At 58.2% G+C, this 402-nt stretch overlaps 1 protein-coding gene across 1 annotated transcript in view; it reads left to right on the top strand.

The window, feature by feature from the left end:
* Positions 1–402, top strand: part of LOC119591192 (sporozoite surface protein 2-like) — a 28,154-nt gene that overhangs the window by 11,234 nt on the left and 16,518 nt on the right. The window contains exon 6 of the mRNA XM_037939904.1: positions 136–258. Within this exon, the coding sequence (XP_037795832.1) occupies positions 136–258 (123 nt within the window). The remainder of the gene's footprint in view (positions 1–135; positions 259–402) is intronic.

The following is a 402-nucleotide window of genomic DNA, read 5'->3' as shown; positions in this document are numbered from 1 at the left end:
AGAATGGAGCGACAACTGAGGGAATCAAGGAGAAGGAGACCTCCTCCCTCGGCCCGAAATCCTTTGACTCCTAGACAGGAGAAAAAGCGCGCCAGGGTGACCTCCGCTGCAACCTCACATTTCCATCTCCTGCAGGCGCTTCCAGCGGAGTGCGGGCGAGCCAGAAGGAAGGAGAGGATTAGAGACATGCCGCAGGTGGGGGCAAGGCACCGCCAGAGCCGCGGCAGGACCGAAAAAGGTCCCAAGTCCAGAGTAAAGGTGAGAGACCGAACGGCTGACGCTCATGCCGCGGGGGAAATGGACAACGGTCGGAGCCGCTGACAGATTCCATTTCCCTCCAGGCGGAGTCCGAGCTGGGACTCGCTCGGAAAAATGTGTTTGTATGTGGGTTCAGTGTATTTA

This window comes from Penaeus monodon, chromosome 28 (assembly GCF_015228065.2).
Source record: "Penaeus monodon isolate SGIC_2016 chromosome 28, NSTDA_Pmon_1, whole genome shotgun sequence".
NCBI lineage: Eukaryota > Metazoa > Arthropoda > Malacostraca > Decapoda > Penaeidae > Penaeus > Penaeus monodon.
The sequence above is the reverse complement of the archived record's forward strand: the minus strand, read 5'-3'. Positions and strand labels throughout refer to the sequence as shown.